General features: G+C 41.0%; 1 protein-coding gene across 15 annotated transcripts in view; it reads right to left on the reverse strand.

The window, feature by feature from the left end:
* The window catches only part of PRRC2C (proline rich coiled-coil 2C), a 69,309-nt gene that overhangs the window by 37,594 nt on the left and 11,319 nt on the right, over window positions 1–20,396 (reverse strand). For 14 of the 15 annotated variants that reach the window (XM_072932898.1, XM_030279700.4, XM_030279697.4 and 11 more), the window contains exons 2-13: window positions 15,418–15,585; window positions 14,128–14,305; window positions 10,645–10,751; window positions 7,602–7,733; window positions 5,482–5,654; window positions 5,044–5,123; window positions 4,304–4,437; window positions 4,135–4,222; window positions 3,740–3,881; window positions 2,706–2,780; window positions 1,375–1,990; window positions 388–557 (exon numbers count right to left, since the gene is read on the reverse strand). In XM_072932898.1, coding sequence (XP_072788999.1) covers window positions 388–557; window positions 1,375–1,990; window positions 2,706–2,780; window positions 3,740–3,881; window positions 4,135–4,222; window positions 4,304–4,437; window positions 5,044–5,123; window positions 5,482–5,654; window positions 7,602–7,733; window positions 10,645–10,751; window positions 14,128–14,305; window positions 15,418–15,532 — 2,010 coding nt within the window. In that variant the 5' untranslated portion in view covers window positions 15,533–15,585. The remainder of the gene's footprint in view (window positions 1–387; window positions 558–1,374; window positions 1,991–2,705; window positions 2,781–3,739; window positions 3,882–4,134; window positions 4,223–4,303; window positions 4,438–5,043; window positions 5,124–5,481; window positions 5,655–7,601; window positions 7,734–10,644; window positions 10,752–14,127; window positions 14,306–15,417; window positions 15,586–20,396) is intronic. The other variant, XM_072932891.1, reaches the window with a different exon arrangement.

A 20,396-nucleotide genomic window follows, 5' to 3' on the forward strand; every position in this document is an offset into this window, starting at 1 on the left:
CAGCTGAGACAAAGAACAATCTATACTTTGTGCATGTCATTAATGCAAAGTGCTCCTCAGACCACAGGACCCACGTTCAACTGTGTCACACCCTTTTAGGAAATGCTGCAGAAATAATCAATCATCAGACTTCAGGTTCCACAGGCAAGCCCAGGGCAATGCCAGTGTGGGCCAGTTTCAAAGCGTCTCTTGCCTTCTGCTCACTTACAGACCTTGCAAGTGACAAGAAGTGTTTCAGGCAGAGCAATTCCTGCCAATATGATTTCCTAGAAGCTGGGAAGCAAAAACTCAGGATTTCTGCAACTCCTATGGTCACTTTCTTCTTCAGAATGACACAGAGTACAGCATTCTTTAAATGAGCCTCCTTTTAATGAACTGGTTTTTTACCTGCTGCCTCTGAAATCTTGGTGGTAATGACTTCTGGAACTGCTTAGAATAGCCTGAGGAAACAGCAGGACGAGGTTGGGATCCTGAGTCTGGCTCATTCTCATGAGTCACCTGTGATACCTCTTTCTCATTCCGACCGCTGTCTTGTCGAGTAAAGACTGCTTGATCTTCTGAAAAAAAAAAACCCAAAAAACAACAAAACCCCCACCTATGTGAGACAACAGTCAATCTTTAAACTGACAATTTTACCAGAGTATCAGCTGAAGAATGCTCCAAAATGCCTGCCTTCTCTAACTTTGTAATTCCAAAACCAGAAAAGGCACAAAAAGTCAAGGACAACCCTTCAAAACAGAACAACTGCTGTTGATACACCTCTGTCTTTTTTAAACTTGGATACACTGGGAAATCAACCACTGGCATTCAGGTTGCAACTATTATGTGATTTAAGAAGTGCTGTATCGATGACACTGTATCACATTTGGATCAACTTTTCTTCATTAAGTAAGGTTCGGTTTTAAAATAATCAATTTTATCCATTTAAATCTAATATAATCTTACCAAGCACAGACTAACAGTTTTCTTGTGGCATTCAAGTTTCAGTACAAAAAACGCACCCCATTTAAATAGGCGCCCTTTGTGTCTACTTCTCTAGGCTTGCTGAAAGAACAGAATAGCTGAAATAATTTGCATTACTTTTTAAACAACATGGGTGGCTGACCCTTCTTTAGGAAGAGAAGAAAGCTTGCTTTTCTTTCTGTATTCCTCAAAGTCCAGCCTAAATCACAGAAGCCATTTTCCCCCCTAATCTTTTGATGAGCTGGGCAAACAGGCTTAGCTCAAAGGAGAGTTATCAACTGTAATGCACCAGGGAAATAATTGGTCTAGATGCAGTAGGTTAATTAGGTATGCAAATGAAACTGCTAGACAACAGCTATGCTCTGTGACTCAGCTTTAAGAAGGACAACTCCTACTTGTGTGCAAGCATACCTTTTTCTTCCTTGTTATTCTTGGTTTCACTTTCTTGTTTTTCCACTACAGGTGCTGCCACAGGTTCTACAGGCTCGGGAACCTCATGTGCTGGTTTCTCCTCTTCTTTCTCTTTCTCATTCTCCTTCTCTTCTTTCTCCACCTCTTTTTCTTTCTCTTTCTCCACTTCTTGTTCTTTTGCCTTCTCCAGTTTTTCTTTTTCTTCTTTTTCCTTTTCCTTCTCCCTTTCCCTCTCTTTCTCCTTTTCCTTCTCCCTCTCTTTTTCTCGCTCCCTCTCCCGCTCCCTCTCCTTTTCCCTCTCCCGCTCCCGTTCTCTCTCCCTCTCCCTTTCTCTCTCCCTCTCCCTCTCTCTGTCTTTCAGAGGGTCTTCTCGGGAGGGTTTTGTCACACAGCCGAATTTCTCATTTAACCGTTTGAGCTTTTCAGCACAAGCTGCTTTTCGCTGCTCTTCCATTCTCCTCTCCTCCTCTTCTCGCCGCTTACGGGCTCGCTCCACCGCAGCCGATATCTCTGACTGCTGCCTTCTCCTCTGCTTCCAAATTTCATCTTCATCTGGTACTGGTTTAGGAGGAAAGGGTCCCTGCCTTCCCATCTGCCGATCAGGGGGAGGAGGGTGCTGCAAGGAGAAAATCAACCAGATTGAACATGTGTCACGTAAGCAGCCAGCTGAAATACTACATTTTAACTATTTGTCAACACACGTGTATCTGCATGGCATCTTTAAAAAGCATGACTTGGAAGAAAAAGCCAGCCCCCACCTTCCTGATCTGGTTCAAACTCTCACAGCCTGAGCTCTGAAAGGAGAGGTACAGAATTGCTTGGGCTCGTGTCTGCTCTCCTCCCCATCACCATCAGGGTGAAGTGACAGCAAAGATCACAAACATATTTTAGATTTGGTTACAGGCTGCTCTAAATCTCAGAAGTCCCTCAAGGAGCCAAGGAATTTCAAGGTAGCTCAGGATTAAGAGAGATTTTAGTTCACATTTAATTTGGGACTACATCTCCTCATCTGTGTTGGCAGGCATCCCCCCAGCACTGCTCCCCTGCTCCTGTCCTCTCCAGTTCCCAAGTGGGGCTGGGTAACTAAAAACTCCTGCAATTCCTGTGCTTTTCACACGGCACTTACAAGATGGGGCAGCTTTACACAATTGCAGCGTGGCTGTGTTGGGGTCCCATTCCTACCAGCCCCAGGCACTACGATGATTTTACTTGTTAAAAGAAAGGTTTATCATTATGTGAAACATATTTTTACTTTTCTTAGTCTAAATCCCTCCACCACAGTATTAAAGAATTTAATTCAAGGAAATAAGGACAATTCTAATCTTTCTTACCGGTGGTAGAATAGATTTTGGAGGAAGAGCAGGGCCACCTCTTTCATGTATAGAAGGCTGTGGTGGACCTCGATCCTGTTGGGTCAAACACAGTACCACAGTTAAGCAAGCTTCTAACCACAGCCACGCTGAAAAATTTTAGATTTACTGTTTTCTACTGCATTAAGATACTACATCTAATAAGGCATTTGCATTCAACACAAATCTGCATGTAAAACAAGGGCAAAAACATTTTCACTTTTATGTCCTGAGAGCTGAACAATTTAAGTTTATGTTCCTGCACCCTTTTTTCTTAAATTCAATGTAGCATCAAACCTTAAAGAACAGTGTGATCTTTAAAACAGAGAGAAAGTGCAAGTAAAACCATTCTCAGGTTTCCCATCTTCATTATTACTGGTGTCAAGAGAAAATATGTCTGGGAAATTTTCAAAACCAACAGTAGCTTTTCCTTGGGGCAGGGGGGAAATGGGACTGTAGCAAACATAAATTGAGGTGGATGTCAATATTCCTCTACTAGAGGAAACAAAAATGGCTGAGTTGATGAATTCTACATGGTCAGTATAAAACCCATTAGCCTGAGAAATGAAGTCACATTACAGCTAAGCTGCACTGCAGAAAGTGGACCACGACACTAGAAAAAAAGTCCCCAAACCCATGAAAAAATGTGTGGGCTATTTTATCCACTGGAAAACCTGATAAACACCAGAATGGCTTCATTCAGTTCCAGGGATGGACACACAGAGTATGGAGCCTGTGAACTGAGCCCCAATGCCTGGTGAAGAGCTCTCACCCCTCAGGAGTGTGGGGCAGGACACACTACATAAAGCCATGCTATTTTTATGCCACAACCAGAGGCAGCTAGGTTGTCTGAGCAGCACCTGATCAGTTAGCACAGCTCAGATAATGCTTTCAGCAGCTAATGCCTTCCCTCATGTTCATAACCTTAATTGACCTGACAGTTTGGAAAGACACCTGAGTCGGAGATCTCCTGACAAGGCTGCTGCCACAGGAGCTGAAGAGAAGAGCACACAAACCTGATCAAGCTGAGAGCTTTTGCTGTAAGACCCTTTGGCTGCTGCTGTGGAAACCTGGGTGGCAGACTTGGCATTTGTCTGTTCTTCGGTTTCCTTCTGGCCATCAGGACTCTGGGAATCTTTTGCTGGTGTTTGTTCATCACTGTGCAAAGAAATAAGAAAAACAGAATGCATAAATCACCAAATACCTGCGTGGAGTATCTCCTAGCCTCAGTGTTTCTTAGAATAATTTCTACACACCCAGCTGACTGGAGTCTGCAGGCAGTTATGCAACTGAATACAGTATTAAATTACTGGAATTAGTGCTACTGGAATGAGTATTTGCACTCATTTCATTAATCTTTCCAAAATCTAGTTAAGTGACATTTCCCATCTAATTGGCAACACCAACTCACCCACTTTCCTTCTCTTTCTGACTGCTTCCTTGCTCATCATCATCACTGAAATTCAACTGCTCAGTGTAATCCACTTCACTCTGAGCACCTGACGCATAAACAAATGTTCAATTAACCTTTCAGAAACATTCAGCATACAAGTAACAGACCATTAATCTGATGTTCTTACCTGCCCAGCCTTCATCAGCCTCAGCATCCAGATTATCAAATTTATCAAGCTCTTTGAGTTCACTAGCACTAAGAATGGATGGGCGTTCAATAGGTTCTGAGCACCATGAGGGTGGGCCTCTTCCCCTTGGGCCTCTAAAAAATGAGAGGAAAAAAAGCCACTGTCACTACTTATCCACAAATGACAGAGAAAAGGTCAACTTATATGACCATTATTTGAAATATACAGCACTGCTGTTTCAAGCACAGTGAACTCTCGTCCACATGTGTGACTACCAGAATTCAAATAATTACTCTTCCATGTGCACAGCTATCCTACACTGTGGAAAAACACACAGAGAAGTGGAAAGTCAGTTTTATAGTGCATTAGAGCTCAATTTTAATTGGAAATCAAAGTTGTGAACAAGGAATTGACTGTTTTCACTGTAACAATGGAAAAGTCCTTTTATGGGCAAAATACTGGTTTAAGTTTCAAAGATGTTCCTACAAGTGACTCCTGCTCCTCACAAATCAAAATCCCTGTAATATGCAGAATTGCCTCAAGTTTTCCAGCTGAGCTCTCAAACTCCAGGCACCCCATGACACTGCTCCACACAAGCAAAACTTGGGAGGCTGATCAGTGTCAGTTCTTACAGAGTGTTTAATCACCGCTGACATACTTGGTTCAAGTGATTTCTTTTTTAAATTAAGTCACAGAGTTCATACACAGACAAAAACCACAACCACTTTTAAGTTTCTTACCTGCTAGGCTCAGAATTAGGAAATCTTGTTGGACCTTGCATGGAGGGAGGATATGCCATTCTGGGATACTGATTAAACATCTAAAAAAGGATTAAAAACACGAGCCACTCATTAGAAAGTATTACTGCATTAAGTACACTGAGACCATCAAAGACAGCAATGGAAATAAAGTGAGACTCTTCACTCAAGTTTGCTTAATATCACAAGTGGGTGACATCAGGTCCCCAAGGGGAAGTGACTGGAAGTGTTAATCAACTCCTGACAAGTTCAAACTCTAAGTAGCAACAGGTAACCACATCCTGTGCTGGATTTCAACCGTGCCCTTCCAGCAGAACTGATAAGAATTCCATGGCGGGGAGAGAAAGGGGCCTAAGAAAATCCCCCTAGCCAAAAACCAATCCCTGCTGATTAAAAACAGTTCATGCAACCATCACTCACATAAGGAGGCATCATTGCTCTGTACTGGGATGAGATGGGTGGCTGCTGCTGGCCGTTCAGCTTGGGCTGAGGGATCTGGGGCAACCGCACATCCCTCTTGTCTCCTGCCTTCTGGCCATCATTTTGTTCTGCTGGTGTAGTGCTGCCATCTTCTTGTCCCTTAGCTTCTTGATCTGTTGGAGAACCAGAATGTTTCTTATTACCCTCATCCCTCCAACTAGTAGCATCTGCATGGACAGAATCAGCACACGAAAAGCCAGAAATAGACTTTAAATTGCAGATTTCCAGCCAGGGATGGTGAAGAACACACTGTTCCCACGCAGTCCTCGGTGACACAGCAGACACATGTTCCTATCCGCTACTGAAACAAGCATTGGCCATTCGAGAATCAACAGAAGCTGCTTCCTGATCCTCTTCAGCCCTAGATCCAGCTGTGTTCCTGAAGGGTCAGAGCTAAACTTATGGACTGCTCTAGCTGTCCCATTCTACCTTCCAAAACACAGTGCAATTTTGGAAGGATACTGATTGTAGCACAAGAAAGAAAACAGATTTAGCTGTGCTAAGTGGGCCACTGTTGATTCAGTGTGAAGACGCTGTCAAGGAAAAGATCAAGGTTCCTAAGCAGCAAAGGCCTACCAGGAAATTCTCAAGCAGCTGAGAAAGAAAGGTAAAGCACAATATAGGTCCAAGTGAAGACAGATATAGTCTGGTTTGCATCTCTGCCTGACAAGGACGGAATAGAAGTGATAAAGGCTGTACTTCTGGTGTGAATGTCTAGTAAATTGTCCAGGAAAAGTCAGGGATTTTAATGACTTATCATTTGTGCCAGGGACTCCATTCTTTTAGGAGTTTCTGCCTGCAGAGCACGGGTTAAGACAAAAAACCCACTATGGTAAACTTTGGAACAGTGCTCAGATCAATGGAGACAAACAAATATTCAGAGACACATGCTGTAAATGATGTTTCTTTAGGGACACAAACCTTAAGGCAGAGTTAAACTCTGCTCCTAACTATCCATTACAGTTCTTGCACTTATCTTTGCTGAGAAGCACAGCTGCTAAAGGGGGACTGATTACTTGCCAAGTTCATTTAGCTTTCTGCTGTCAGACAGGAAAGAAGAGCTTAATATAGCATGTACAGTGCTGACCAAAACTGTAACTGCCTGCAGGAGGCTGAACAGACACGTAGCTGCTCTCATTTGGTGCTGGACATCTCTCCCATTTCCTGACAATTTATTCTTTAGATCAAGATCAAGACAAGACATGAACAGGCACATGGTCTGCAGGACCTGACAAACAAATCAAGGAAAACCAAGACCTGTAACAAGGAAAGGAGTTACAGATTTCCTGAGAGCTCAAGCCCTCTAAAGTGCCTATCACTGGCATGGGACAGCGCCAGCCACAGTGCAGGACAGGCCCTCCAGTCCATCAAACCTCATCAAAACCAAACTTTTGAGGGAGAAACAGACCTTGTCTTCCACTGGTAACAAGCACAGTCCCAAGCACCCTCCCAATTAAAGTGATCTGGGGAAGAAGTACACATTTCTTTCCTGAGAGATGTAAACCCAGCATTGTTACAGTTGTTTTCACCAGATCTAATCCCCCACTGCTGAAACAGATCCAGCTTGTCAGAGCAGTGCATCCAGGAGCTGAAGATGCCAATGTCTTTAAAGGTACAACCCACTCTTTTGGCATCTGTAGACTGAACTTCCTCTTCAGGAATTTTCAGGCCCTACTCTTAGGAGTATTAACAACTTAAGGCCAGCCCTGATCACCATTTGTGCAATTAGTTAACTCTAGGAGAGTTCTTTAAAGAGGGATCTCATCTGCTGTGACATCAGTGGCTGAAGTAAGAAAATGCCAGTATTGTGCAACTAACAAATGTTCCTCCGAGCACAACTACAGTACTGCATACACTGGGAAAATGGGAAGTGATGGGATTAAACACACTATTTTCCACACACCAGGAACACAGAAAAGCAGAATAAAGCCCCAGATATCCACTTCTTCCATGTAGGAGTGTGCTGATTGAAACAACATATTAATCTATTTCTTTTGTACAGGGCACAAGCAGTAAGTTCCACACAAACCAACTCACAACAATTTATAGCTCACACTTACTCTGTGGTCGTAGGTTGGCTCCTGATCCATCTTCAGGTGCATCCTTATCTTTGCCTGACTTTTCCTGATCCCCAGCTGCCGGCAGACTGGGGAATTCTTGCTGGAAATAACTATTGATTGGAATAGGTGGACCTACAGAGCAAGATATTCAGAAAGTCACAACTTGCTGTAGACAAAATAGTTCAGAAAATAACAGAAGTCTGATCATCCCTTAGAAGTGAACATTCATTTTTTAAAATAAAAACATTAAACATTAAATGTTAAAGCCACAGTCATTTACTGGCAATATAAAGGGTTCCAAAGTTGCTGAATTTATTGGACCAATTGTGACAGCTGTTGAGACTGAGAAAAATCCAGAAGCACTAGAGAGCAACAATGGACAATGGAACAAGACTTAGCCCAGGATGTACCTGGAGTTCCTCAGCTCTGTAAACACTTTTCCCCACTCCTTCCAGACAAAGATTTCCTTCTTTTCACTCTAAAACTGTAGTCCACCCAAGAATAGGAAACTATGTAATTGCAAACACGTTTATGATTAATTATTGTTCTAGTAAGAAATCTCCAGGACTTTAAAAGGCCACAGCTTCTACATTATGAGAAAAATATCAGAACAACATTCTTTGATTTCTAAAACCCTTGACATCATACTCAAGATTGGAATTTAAGACTTCTGTTGTACATAGTATGGAAGCAACATATAAAGGTTGTCTTCCTTGTTAGAAGGTTTTGTTGGCATCTGCTTTGCATCAATTTCCTCCCCATACACATAATGTATAGTGACCTATTAGATCAGCAGCATTCCTGTGCCAAATCACCAATAATCTGACTGAGTGCAGATTTCCATTCCAACAGCCTGAATTCCAGCCTGTTCCTGTACCTGTCTCTACCACTGACTACTAAGGGATGTGGTATTAGGCTACATGGATTATGGGAAAGGGCAAGCTCACAAACAGGGATCTGAATATATGGTGTCCAAAACCCCCTAGTCCCAATGATGGGCTTCTTTTTAACAATGAGAAAAACTTATGTTCTCTCCAGTCTCTGAAAGAATCATTCACAAAGAAAAAGTGCAGGGATACCAGTGGGCTTATATTTGGTTGGGTTTTTTTAAGAGTTAAACACAGGATACATTCCTTACTCTGTGCTGTGTAAAGGCATGTCAGAAAACAACAGTATTTATACCCATGTCTCCAAAATTTCCTTTCATTCTGACTTTGCATACTACAGACCACATTAATTTGTTTTTTCTTAAAGGACACTGGACTGTTGCCGTAGAAAACCAGTCCCACTAACCAGATGACCTGCAAGGCAAGGGAGCCCCTTCTGAAATCCTGTGGCATGCAACATTCATGAGTTTTATTAATCTGGAAAAATGCCTTCTGCTCAAGCCTACACAGTGAACATTTTAATGGCAAAGTAACAACACCAGAAATCTCTTTGCCTGTATTTAAGCTACAAACCTGAGGAAGCCAGACTGGCAACAAGCAGTTCAGAAAGAAGTTAAAAAATTCAAAGATATTTTAGTAGTAATTTACTCCAAATTTTAGCTGAAGCATGAGCTGAAAAATACATGCTGCTGTTACATTTAGTTTTTCCTTTCCCCATGGCCACCAAGAGGATCAGAGAAAGGTTTAACCTTGCCTCATTCAAGTTTTACAAGAGCACAAGGCTGAGTGCTGCAGGAACATGCACAAGGCAGGTGGAGAAACTGCAAGTTCTGAGAGCCAACTGCAGCTCAGGGAAGCAGGAGCACAACAGGTGGATCCTGCGTTTCAAACGCAGGACAGCAAGCAGCTGCTGCCAATTCACATCCAGTGCAGCTTCCTGAAACCCTGAAACTGCAAACCCAGTGCTGCATTAATTGAATGAAATGAGGGTGCCATCTGGGCTTGGCACACAAGCTGCCATGGTAACTATGAAATAATTAGCTAAATGCATTTTGAAGCTACTGAGGCGAATCACTATTTCCTGTGCCATGGAGATGATCTTATCAGCTTCTGCAGGAAGGTTGCTATGCAGATCACTTTGCATCAGTGTTCATTTTTTTTTTTAATTCCACAGAAATCCTACAAAAGCTTAAAGGAGAAAAGTTTCTATTTTTGACAGCAAAACACTGAGAATTAAGCAGCAAGAAATGAAGTATCTAGAACTGTCACTTCTAATTCTCAGTGCACAAAACTCATTAGATATGTGATGTTAACAAACTCCATGTGGTATCTGAGAAATTACCTCCATGCTATTAATATTTTATTATTTTAAGAACTCAATTCTTCAACTGGAAAGCCTTAACTCCATTTTATAGCCATGGAAATCCTGCAAGTCGCAAACTTAAGGAATAAAACACGCTGCAGGTTATTTATCATAACGGAGACAGAGGAATTTAAAGTAACCTCTCACTCTACAAGCATTTAAAAAAAAATCTCCTGAAGATTTAGTTCTGAACTTACATCTGTAATGAAAACACTCAAGCTAAGACTCACACTGATGGAAACAATTTTCCATCCTTTCATCCAATTATGTTAAATAACCCTTGAAACACACCTTTAATGTTTTTCCCAGAAAGAAAACTACTGAAACATTATCACTTTGATACTAAAACAACCAAGGAATTTATAAAATGAAAGGAAAAGTACTGCTGTCTCACATGTTTAAACAGAAGCAAAATTGCACATACTTTGCACAAAATCATCCAAAACTATGATCAGAATGACCACCAACTCTTTCCATCTCTCCTTTCCATGACAAAATTGTTTGTATTATAAGAACTGACTGTGACCCTCCTCACCACAGCCACACTGAAGATTTTATGCTGCCACCATCACTTCCCTGTCAATTCAAAAGAGGTGACTCCAGCAAGCTTGTAAAAGTCAGCCAGACCCGCTGATAAAGCCAGGGACTGAGGATGGGCTCATTTCCCAGCCTGCAATGTTGCTTCCACGACTTTGCCCAGTCCCAAGTGACCCTGCCAAGCCTCAAGGGACTGCTGAGTGTGGGGGTCTCTCCCAGCCCATCCCAGAACCCCTCCACCCTGAGCAGCACTCACCGTCTTGTCCCCCTGGCTTGGTGTTGGCCCAGGATTTGGCAACAGGAGCTGCTTCTGGAGGAGCAGGAACAGCAGGTTTTGGCTGTGTCTGCGGCACGTCTGGCTGTCTGAATTAGAGGAAAGGCACTTGTGAATACAAGACGGTGAGCACAGAGTAAGAGTGTCAGGATGGCTACTGCAAACAAGGGAATTAAATAAGGGAGCTGTGCAGCTGAAGAACCAATAACTACTTTTCCTCAGAAAAGGCGTTTTCTTACATAAAAGGAGTTGTTATAGTAACAGTTTAAAAATGGAATAAATTAGCTAATTATTTCAAGATTCCATTTCCCAAAGAGGAGAGGAATCAATGAAAATGGCTCGGCAGAAAATGCAGCCAGGCATGAACTGAATTACAGCTTTTAAAGAAGTGTATTGGACAATCAAAAAAACAATCCATCTACAGCCATCAAAGGGAATAATTGGGATTAATGTTCTCTTGCCTCGGGAGTTAACACAGGAAAGCACTTCAAGACCACCATGAACTGAGAGAAAGAAGGCAAATGCTAGTCAGGAATTCCCAAATAAAAGGAACTGATAAGGAAAGCTAAAGATACCATGAAAAACTCTATGGGTACCATGAACTGGAGCTCAGAACCTTAAGTCTTAAGAAATGGGCTCAGTCCCACCATCTTAACAATGAAGAGGCACAAGCATTCATTTTGTCCAGTGTAAAAAACCCAGACACAAGCCCTTTCTAGTCTGCAGATTTAGTCATATTGTTGAACTTCTTTCAATAAAGGCTATTTCTGAAATCTGCATATTCAGGTAACTTAAGACTCAAAGCATTAGTGTCTAAAATCAACTAAGACTAACCCTCCAGCTCCCTGGTAGGAACTTTTGATAAAACAGGAATTATGGGGCAAATCCTGTAGTCTAGAATCACTTTATTACACCAGTGAAGACAGAAGCAGGGTGGTATCATGTCACTTCACTGACAAAAAACAACTGTAAATGCTTCAAGTAGATCCTAAAGTGACCCTAAATTTCTGAGGACTACCACTAAGAAATCAGTTCCATTTGGGTTCTGCAGTGATCAACCCAAAGTACTACACAGGACTCTCAGAACTGACAGAGAAGCAAATACCATGAAAAATATCACTGCTGGGCAGAAATACACAAGCTTCTCAAAGTAACAACAAAATGCAATTTTCACGTTCCATGAGAGTATTACAGTCTAGGAAAAAAAAATCTCATTTGTTTCTGTTTTCCACTTGTATTTCTTACAGCTGCACATTTTCTAAGCGGACTTTGGGGAATTTATGACTTGCATTGCTGAACTTTGTGACACAAGGAACAAGACTGTTAAAGAAACTTACCTTGCAATGCTCCTGTTTAAAATACAAGCCCATTTAAAATTTTAATTATCTAAGCACTGCCCTGCAAATATGGATGAGTGAAAGAACTCGGCTGAATTAATCAAATCACTACACAACAGCCTGCACTATCCAGGAAAGAGACTGAGGCAATACCTACAGAATGAGTGACAACTCGAGAAAGCAGTAAAGTTAATTAATTTTCATAATTACAGGGAATAACACAGGGAATTCCTGTGAATCCCAATACAATGATACAAGAGAAAATAAATGAAACTAAAGCAAGCCATTATCAAGATGTAACCTTTACCTGCAACACTTGTGAGAGGAACAATAAAACACTTCACATGTAAACTGCAGCATTTCAAGCACATTGAAACACAGCAGTAATCAAACAAATGATTTTAAGATCTGAGCAAACACATCAGATGGTCCAAGTTTAGGAGAATTTCCTCATGGCCTGGGCATACACACCTGTCCCTGGGAACAAATCTCTGCCTCACTAATTTTACTTTTATCTGGCTTCTGAGGCCTTTATCAGAGTAATACATACATAAATACAAACAACTTCCTGCTGCAGATAAGGGACATTTGTTTGTAAACAGAACATCAACTACTGGTGTCTCCTAACACATGGCCATGCAAAGGCCTGTTTAATCAAACAAGCTACCAGCTAAACACAGATTTAACAGGGCAAAGTGTACGTGACCTTACAGGGTCACAGGGAGATGTTAAAATACCAAACAAAACACAGGGCAGAAAACTGTGACTCTGCAGTTTCAAAAGTTTAAAATAAAAGGCTAAACACAACATTATATTCCTGAAGTCTATCAGCTTTTTAGAGAGATGTCAAAAATTGGTATTGAAACGTAGGAATATATAAAAAGAAAAATAAAGGGAGAGAAAGATGAGGAAAGAAACCTTTAAACCTCATCTTTTGCTTTCACAAGCACTAGGAACATACAACCACTGTCCCTAAATTCCAGTGTTTTCCAGAGCAATTTGTATGAAAAGAATTAACATTTAAACCTTCCTTCTACTTATGCAATGAGAATCACATCCTATTTTAAGTTTATATGAAAAAAAAGAACTGCTTTAAAATACTTTCCAATTAGAAACTGAGAAGTTTCAGTTTCTATTTAGTTTCTTCCTGTGCAGGACCAGCAGTTGGACTCTCTGACCCTGATGGGTCTCTCCCAACTCAGCATTTTCTATGATCCTTTCATCCTATTTAGCTGTACAAGTGTGAAACAAATCTAGCACATGAAACTGCACTAAGCATGGGAAATTTTTATCATACAAGGTATACAACAGTGCATCAACAATGCCACAACTTCTGTCTTGTTTGTATCACATATTGGAGGAGTCTGGAACAATAGTGTAGAGTTTAAGATAAAAAAATTTTTGAAAGTCTGTAGAATTTACGGCATTCTAACAAAAAAAAATTAAAGGGCAAACATTAACCATTAGCAAAATAAAGTAAAGATTTAAACAAACATGCAAACCAAGAATTTTTGAGTTTTCTCTGTCATACATCAGCACAAGCACAGTTAAGCTAATTTTTGCATACTCGCATGAACTTGTAAGCTATTCTCTAATTTTCCTGCTATATTCCTTGGGGTTTTGAGAGAATTTTATTTAACGTGATCACATTGATCTTACAAAATGTGCTGTAGTATTTCCTGTCAGCAGACATCAAAACTTACATGTCCAGTGAAATATTCTTCCCCTATCATGTAATTTATAAGCAGACCATTTTCAACTTAAATGTGAGGAGGCTTTTTTTGTGCAAGGTTTTTTTTTTAAACTACCCTTCTACAAGCAAGATTCTGCCTCACAGAAATTAATAGTGGTTCTATTTCCTCTCTGGTAGCTATGCTGAGAACTCTCCAGTGTAGCATATTTCTTCTCAGGTCCTGCCAATCCCAAGATTTGGGCAAACCTGAGAGAAATGGCCCTGCAAACCAAGCCAGTGATAATTCTTTTTTTTTAATTCCACAGAAATTCTATAAAAGCTTAAAGGAGAAAAGTGTCTATATTTGACTGAAGGACACTGAACATTAAGCAGCAAGAAATGGAATACCTAGAATTGTCACTTCTAATTCTCAGTACGAAAAATGTAAAAACTTACTTCTCTTCTTCGTGCTGTTCTTGTTTTGAAGCCCATCCTGTGCCGTCCTTAGGCACAATGTTCACATTGGGGTCGTTGCCTTTGTTCTCTGCTTTGAGGCTGGGCAGATTAGCTGGGGGAGGCATCCTCCTGGAAATAGCAACTTTTCCAAGACTCTGTAATCCATGGCGTGCAGCAACTGCGTGCCAGAACAGAAAGTGCAAGTTAACTCTGTTTAGACAGAGCTACATAAAAATGTTTTGTAAGAAAGTCAGAAAAATTTAAGAGTGTTAAGAATTAAAATTTTAAAATGGGAATTGAAAACAATTGGTCTGGGAAAATTTGACTACTTTTTGAGTTCTGAGTCATTATGGCTAGCCTATTCCAGAGATTAAAAAGGATGTACGGCCCCACCTTTATACACAACATTCAGTGACAGAAAGCTAAAGAAGGCATTTACAACAAGATGTTAATGTCAAGCATTATTCTCTGGTTCTTCTGGAGCTTAATGTACATTGACGAGTTCAGGAATACCCCATGGGTCTAGCCCATTTCTTTATTGCTGCCAATTTCAGCTGGCAGATGCTGCCCTTGCAAAAACATTCCTACAAATTGTATTTACTCCAGACCACAAGTACAAAGCTAATGTACCCCACAGGACATTCAACCTACCAAGTAACCAACTCAGGGAACAAGCACAAGTTACCACCGTGGGTAAGGTGTATCACAACAAACAGCTCAGTTTCAACTTTTAAAAACAATATTGTGGCAACCTTCAACAAGTTTGGGCACACTTTTTCTATTTTACAAATAATTTAGGCAACTTTGTCAAGTTCAAAACCTTCAGAACATCAACATCCCTTCCCCCTGGTTCTCCATTCAATGACTAATGAAAAAGCAAGCTCACAGTCACCTTATTTGAGGTTATCAGTGTAAGTTTTGTCCAGTGTTTGTCAAAAAAAATCTAAGTCCCACAGCTGTAAGTGAGCATTGCCTTTCCCTCAATTTCACACTTCCAGTGTGACAAATGTTAATGCAGTAAAATGCACAGCTGGGGAATGGCATGTCTTTATTTACCCACATTCTACTTCCTACTAGACTGCAAATGCTGTCTGTCTTAACTGACGCTCCAGTTTACAGCTAAGCAGAAACTAATGAATGCTGCTTTCCACAATCCTTCCACTTCACTGCTGCACCAAGCAGTTATGAAAAACCATGCTGTGGTTAAGTGCTCACATACTCTGCACTCTTAATTAGCACTGCAGTAATGATGAAACCGAAAGAATGCAACTCTAAAGACAGCTTACTCACCTGTGGTTTTCTGAGTTTCCAGTGACTTTCCCTTGTAAGTATTAAACAGACTGAGTGTCGCATACTTTGTTTTTCCATCCTTTGCTTTTGTACTCTGGCCTGACTTTTCCGACATTTCGCTGGAAACTCATCGAGTCTGGTACCTTCTGTTCGCTCCTCAAAATCTGCCTGTAAAGAAAAATAACAGAAAAGTAAAGCAACCTGAATAGAAGCCAAGACTTAAGTCAGAGGTCACAGGCCAGAAGTGGACAGCATATTTCACACCATTTGCACTGTTTCATTTAAGCATCCTGCAGGATGCCAAGGAATGCATTAACTCCAGAAACCTTATCCTTATGTAACATCAGGAATTTTTAAGTATTTCTACCTCTTCAATATGAATGTCACAAAACCAGGAGGGTCAGCATTTAATTAACATCAAACACTGTTAAAATGGTAAATATCATCCATGATTACACTAGAAAATGAATAATAAAAACCCAATCTCAAACTCCACAAACACACAAAATTTCCACCAGCAGCTCTTTCCCCACTGGGGAAGCTCAATGACCTCACCCACTCCCAAAGCCAAGTAGTGCTGAGACACAATTAAGTTACTGCAGTATAGTATTTCTGGAACTTGCTTCTTTTTTCTCCAATTAAAACCATGATGAACACAGCAGCCAGAGACACTAAATACACAGAGTAAGAAATTTTTTGTCAAAACCAGAACACAGTATGCTCAGAGGAGGAGAGCGAGAATCCCTTAAACCAAGAGTTACACTATTCTTCTTGCAGCAGTAAATTACAGGGCTCTTGGAGCAGGTCATTCCTCTCCTCCCTCCTTCCCCCAGAATAACAGGCCTTGAGAAAAAGAACCCAGTAATTAACTGTGATACTTCTCTAGAATTCTTGGAAGGAAGTTGCAGAGTTGCTGCTCATCACCAGGCAGGAACACAAGTGAGCATTCACTCAATCAGAACATTATTATTCAAGTTGATTTCTCTTAACAGTCAAAAATCCTGCTACCCTCTTTACAACAACAATTTTTTATCTATTTCTATATGAATTCAAAAAGAGTTATATATGCTCAAAGGGTTGTGTTTCATTCTAAAAGCAGGCAGCAAGAAGCAAGACATTCTGTTCAAACCCTTCAGTGATCAAATTCTCATGTCAAACTCAGAGCTGCAGACCTTCAAAGGGAACGTGATTCCCATGCAAGGTGCTCATGGATTAAGAACAGTCTGCAAGGACAAGCAACCTAAAGAACAAAGCCCCTACTTGGTCATGACAGACACTTAGCAATGTCAAAAGATCATGGAAATTTAATGTATATAGGTATGATAACATTCCCATCCGTCTCTGCCTTCTACCTCAATTTACAAGCCACGATTGAAAAGAAATTAAGATGGCAAATAACCTTGGGATGGCTCAGCTTCAGCATAACTTGGGGCAGAAGCTATTCTATTACAATCCATGCAGACTGCTGCAAAGGGGACAATCTCCAGCCTTGTATGGGGCCACATACACGGCAAAGAAATATATTCTCTCCTCAGAAAAAGGGAGCAACTCCCATATTCTTCTTCCAGATTAGTCAGCATTTGGCTATTTCAACAGCAAGTGTTACACCGACAGTTATTCTGTGCGTCATCCAAAAATACAAAATGCAGGATGGGAGCAGGGTGAACCCAGCCCAGCGAGCAAACCAGACTCGGGCAGGAAATCAGAACTCTGGATGAGCTGTTTGCACTAGAAGGAACATGTGAGCACAGTGATTTAGTGTACAATTTTACAGTTATGGGCTCACCTGAAGACTGTGCTCCTGGCAGTTACTGCCCAGCACCTCCTCTGATGCCCCAGGATGATTGTAGCAGACTCCTTATCATAAATAAGAGGCTGGGAACAGAGAGGCACAGAAGAGTTGAAGTGACACAGTCTGCCAGGTTCTTCCACAGAACACCTTCTGGTAAACTGAATCTCCTTCCACCAGAAAAGGCCAATGCAGAGCCTCATGTCTGATCTAGACTCAGCCTGATAAACAAGTCTGCCTGGATTCAGGTCTCCAGACAGGCTGAAAGCAGTAGTCTGGCCATGAATAATACTGATGGGCAAAGCCTGACATGTTTGAATTGCAAGTAAGTATTGGGGCAGCCTGAAGAGTGCTTGAAATCGGCTCAGCTGATAACTCCAAAGATAAGCTTGCACTCAGACTGGGTGAGTTCTCTTCTGTAAAGATATTTGAGTATTGAGCTTTGGCTTCCAGTGGAACCTTGCAGCCTCAGTGTAGTTTTTTTTGATAGATGAAGGATAGCCTAGCAGCCAAGCCTTTGGCTGGAGTGTAGATCATGTATTTATGATGAAGAGTCCACCACAGTCATCCTGGAGCATCAGAGAAGGTGCTGGGCAGTAACTGCCAGGAGCACAGGTGGCAAACCAGCTTTCAGGTGAGCCCATAACTGTATCGAGCCATACCCTACAATCACTATGCTCACACATTCTTTCAAGTGCAAAGGGCTCACACAGAGTTTAATTTTTGGCCCAAGACTCATCCCAGCCACGGAGTTTGTAAACAAGAAGTAGCTTCATAATGGTGAATAATCTAGAAACTAGCAAACAAAAACTAATTAAAAAAAGACAGCTTGGGTCATTTTTTGTCAACAGCAGCAAAGCCCTCACAGATACAGACAGAGCAGAAAGCAGTGTGAGGGTGGTTTAAGATAATCTTTTGCCGTAGTTTTCCAAAGCCTGCACCTCTGGTAGAGATGAAACATGGAAAATCTTAATCCTAATAACACTCTTTTTTACAGAGCAATACAGATTTCATACTTGGGCAGACCTTCATTGTAACAACTGCTCTTTCTAGAACGTTTGACAGCTTCAAGAACAGAGGACAGTGAACAGATTCCCTGAATACCCCTTTTTATGTTTAATTTAGAAAAACTACTCTGCTCATTACAACTGAGCTCTAAGCCTTTTATACTGTTAAAATTCATATACTGTTTGACAAGTTTTCCCCAACTTATACTACATAGAAAAATAAACTGTTTTACAATGACTAAAGCTGCACATTCCTTAGTAATCTGACTTGCACAAAATAATTTCAATTAGGCAGCTCAATATATTCAACAGTATTTTATATATATATATATATATATATATTTAAGTACATTTAGACAGGTACTGGTAGCCACAGAAGATATTCCTACAAAATTAGACTTTAGGCCAGGTACTCAAGCCAGGGATGACAAACCCTCCCTCAGAGCCCATGTGGCCTTCCACAAACATGCTGCAGTCACACATTAAACAAGCACTCAGTGCCATCTGACAAGTTACGAAGAGACAGCTGCATGACTTAGAGCCATGTGAAACTATCCAGCTCCAAGACCTCTGAATTTTCATCCAAACTTCAGCTGTGTGTGCCACATTCCTATACCTGAGCACTGGAATTACTCCCTCTGTATAGAACACCTGAGATGTTTCAACATAGGACACATCAAGCACTTTCCTCCCCAAGTGATTCCCAATTTGCCCAACATTTCCATATTTTATTATTATTAGTCAAATCCTTACAGTGAAGTGCTGCTGTACACTAGGTTTGGGCTGTGTGCTGTACCATGAGGCACCTGTGAGCAGCCCTGAGAACCCACACAAGATGTCAGGAGCACTTTCCTAGCTAAGGAAGCACGGTGACAGCCACCAGAAGGACAGGAACAGCATGAGCCACAATGGCACTTGGCAGGGTTCACTGCACCATTAAGAAATTTAAGCAAGTCAGCTGTTCATTCTGAATGATTACAGTTACTATTACACACAACAGAGAGCACAATGCTCACAAAATTCTGGAGCAAACATTTACCTTTCTGCTGCTCTGAAATGTTATTAAGTTAACTGAATTTCACTGTGGCTTGAAGATTTTAGGGTAAAAATTATTACTCGAATTTCTGTACCAGACTATTTTTCCAGACTCCAACTGGTCGACTGTTTTAGATCCTGCAAGGAACTCAGAAGCTTGTGTACAGAAAATAGCATACAAAGGAGCTGCCATAAATTCTAAATATCCTGGTCTCGGTTAAGGAACATTTACTTGTGCTCTCTTAGACATTTAAAGCTGGTACAAAACCAAACTGAATGCAATGGATTCCAGACTGCAAAAACATGTTTTTAATAGTAAAACCCCAGCAAACAAAACCCCATATGCATCACACATATTCCACTAAATTCCTAGCTCTCCTAATCATTTTAGAACTCATCTCTATGACTTGTTTAGAATTTAATGATACAATTTATTACTCCTGTAAACTTGGCATAGTATTGCATTAGGGCCAACTGCAGCCTCAAAAAGGTGTCACCTCTGCTTCAGAAAAAAGTTTGACTTAAACAAGGTAAAAATATTACATATTTTGAGGTCACTTTTGAGGACTGAGTGGCAAGAAGTATAAAACATTTAACAACTTAACTCCTGAATTCTTGTCAGGCCAGATGACAAACTCTCTCGATCCCTATTTTATACACTGCATTTTTAAACCCCTACTTAGACAAAAAAGGTCTGGTTTTTACTGCAACATGTCAAGAGACTTCTTCAGCAGTATTACAGTTAGCTTTAATACAGTCCCTTCACCTTAACCTCCCACCCCACACCTCTTTAGCCTACAAGCACTCAATCATAACAGGTAACCTAGACAGGAGTTTCCCACAATTTAAGTCTTAAAACATTAAAAGTACTGGAATAATTATCAAAATTCCTATTCAATACAGCAAGGATCTCCAGTCCCTGTCACCTCTACTCCAAGCGCTGTGTTTTGGCCACATTTGGAGAAAGATGCACTGGAACTGCCTGTTAAGGCAAAGAGCACCACTCAAGACTCAAACCAGCTGAAGATCTGAACTCTCAGTGCCTCAAATGCCCATCTGTGAAGTGGGAAATAGCACAAAAAACACTACGTGAAAGTTTATCCATAACTGGGACACATTAGCACCTCTCTCAAAACAGAAATCAAGAA

The sequence above is a fragment of the Taeniopygia guttata genome, chromosome 8, assembly GCF_048771995.1.
Source record: "Taeniopygia guttata chromosome 8, bTaeGut7.mat, whole genome shotgun sequence".
In the NCBI taxonomy this organism is placed as follows: Eukaryota; Metazoa; Chordata; class Aves; order Passeriformes; family Estrildidae; genus Taeniopygia; species Taeniopygia guttata.